General features: G+C 33.2%; 1 protein-coding gene across 1 annotated transcript; it reads left to right on the top strand.

Annotated features, from left to right (window-relative positions):
- The first annotated feature begins 245 nt into the window (after positions 1-245).
- LOC102591370 (ethylene-responsive transcription factor RAP2-13) lies at positions 246-2,042 on the top strand. Its single transcript, XM_006355301.2, has one exon. The coding sequence runs from the start codon at positions 683-685 to the stop codon at positions 1,793-1,795; it is 1,113 nt and encodes a 370-aa protein (XP_006355363.1). The 5' UTR covers positions 246-682; the 3' UTR covers positions 1,796-2,042.
- The last annotated feature ends 531 nt before the right edge of the window (positions 2,043-2,573 follow it).

Here is a 2,573-nt window from a genome sequence, read left to right as displayed (position 1 = left end):
ACACTTTTAAAAAGAATTAATTGTAATTAGGGACAGAGAGTATATATTAAGAAATCACAAATAAAAGAATATTTTATTAATTTATAAATAAATATGAACACTTTTAAAAAGAATTAATTGTAAAGGTAGTATACGAATTAATTTAATAAGGTGGATTGATGAATATAATATTTAAAAAAAAACACAAATTTGAAAGGAGAGAGAGAGAAAGAGGCACATAGCAGGTCTTTAAATTGAGAGGCGATGTTCAACATTTCTCAGAGTGAAAAAAAATCAGTGAGGCTACCTAAAATATTAAGTGTGTATTTACATTTTCGTTTCCCCCTCTCTAACATCCCGCTTCTTTAGATCCCTTTCTGTTGTCGTCTGTCTTTCAAAAGAGATTTTCAATTTCAAAATCTTTGAGAAATTTTATAGAAAAATCAAACTCCCTTTTGGGTGTTTTATTTTTGAAAGCCAGGTGATCCAGAACAGAGATCAAGGTTCTCTTTTTAAAAAAAAATTGTTTTCTTTGTCCAAACAACCAGAAGGGTCTGTTTTTGAATCCCTGAGGTTGGTTTTTGGTTCTTTGATTTGTAGAAAGCTTGTTAACTCTTTTTTTTATTTTTATTTTATAAATCTCTACCTGTTCTGTAGCTTTGATATTAGAAACAGGTAATTTTTGTGTGTTTTGATATTAACCATGGCAGCAGCTATAGATATATACAGCAGCAGTAACTTCTCAGATCCTTTAACAGAAGAACTTATGAAAGCACTTGAACCTTTTATGAAAGGTGCTTCTTGTTCTTCTTTTTCTTCATCTTCACCTTCTTCTTCTTCTTCTTCTTCTTTCTATACTTTTGGTGAGCCTAATTTGTATACTGATTTCTGTGCAATCCCATCAACGGCTACCCAAATGTTTTCTCAAGGGTATTCGTGTTTTAACAATATGGGTGTAGCTGAAACAGGTTCAATTGGGCTTAACCATCTAACCCCTTCTCAGATATTGCAAATCCAAGCTCAGATCCAATTCCAGAATCAACAGCAACTACTACAACTGCATCAACAACAACAGAGCTTAGGTTTGTTAACACCTACTTCAACATATTCTAAGAATCTGAATTCTACGAACTTTCTTGGTATGAAACCAGTCCCGATGAAGCAAACTGGTGGTGCTTCTTCACAGAAGGCTACTAAGCTTTATCGTGGAGTTAGACAACGCCATTGGGGTAAATGGGTTGCTGAAATTAGACTTCCTAAGAACAGAACCAGGCTTTGGTTAGGCACTTTTGATACAGCTGAAGAAGCTGCTTTGGCTTATGACAAAGCTGCTTATAAGCTAAGAGGAGAGTTTGCTAGACTTAATTTTCCACATCTAAGACATCAATTAAATAATGAATTCTCGCCTTTACATTCCTCCGTTGATGCTAAACTTCAAGCCATTTGCCAAAGCTTGGCTAATCCCAAATCAGATGACTTGTGTTCTAAATCTAATTCCAAGCCAAGAAAGTCCAAAACCGCAGCAGCAGCAGTTCCAGTGGATTCAAATTCAGCTCAAGAATCTTCATCAAAGTCCGAAATCACCATAGATGATTCATTGAAAGGAGAATTCAGCTATCCAGAAAATGCTAATATCAAGATTGAGGCATCATCATCATCCCCTGCACCATCTGAGGAATCATCATCTTCGCCTGAGTCTGATATTACTTTCTTGGATTTCGCTGAACCACCATCTTTCGATGAATCAGAAAATTTCTTCTTACCCAAGTACCCTTCAGTGGAGATTGATTGGGCAGCTCTTTGTAACTTATTGTAGTATTACTTGTTTTTTTTTTTAGAAATATATCATGTATGGCCTCCTGCAATGGTGTTTTTGACATTTGCAGAGGTTGGTCTAGTAGTTAATAGAGTCATGTGAGTATGTAATAGTAAGGTCACTCACTCTCCATCTTGTTCATGCTGTGGTTTTTGTATATGCATGAACCAAAAGGGAGAGACTTTGTATGTGTCTTGTTGATTTCTTAGCTTAATATAATCATATCGAATGTTTAGTATGTTTCTAATCTAAGACCTCTTATTATATCATACCACCAATCTTTCATTATTCCAAAAAAATCACTTAGCTAGTCAAGTAAAATAAGGTTCAAACATGAAGATTGTTGAAGATAAAGTATTGAAAATCCGTGATAGTTTTTTATGAGTTTCGTTTTCAAATTATTGTTAGTCTTAGAAATATCTTTTTTACTTAAATTAGATATATCTTTGATCTGTTTCATGACATAGCAAATGATTTCTAGTTCTTGTAGGATCATGAGACTTTTAGTAAAAAACCAAAAAAAGTGTTGAAATTACATAATAAGTAGTTTCTAACTCTCTTATAATACCATGTGACTTGTAATAAAAAAATTGAGACAAGTATTGAAAGCATCCCTAATTTTGACGAGAATTTAGGGATTACATAGCAAGTTGTTTCTATCAAGAGACTTGTAATTAAAAGCCAACACTTCTACACTTAATAAGAATTTAGGACGATATCTTATTCATTTTAAGAGATCAGGAATATATTTAAATTTAATCAGTTAAATAAAAATATA

The sequence above is a fragment of the Solanum tuberosum genome, unplaced genomic scaffold, assembly GCF_000226075.1.
Source record: "Solanum tuberosum cultivar DM 1-3 516 R44 unplaced genomic scaffold, SolTub_3.0 scf00185, whole genome shotgun sequence".
Lineage (NCBI taxonomy): Eukaryota > Viridiplantae > Streptophyta > Magnoliopsida > Solanales > Solanaceae > Solanum > Solanum tuberosum.
The sequence above is the reverse complement of the archived record's forward strand: the minus strand, read 5'-3'. Positions and strand labels throughout refer to the sequence as shown.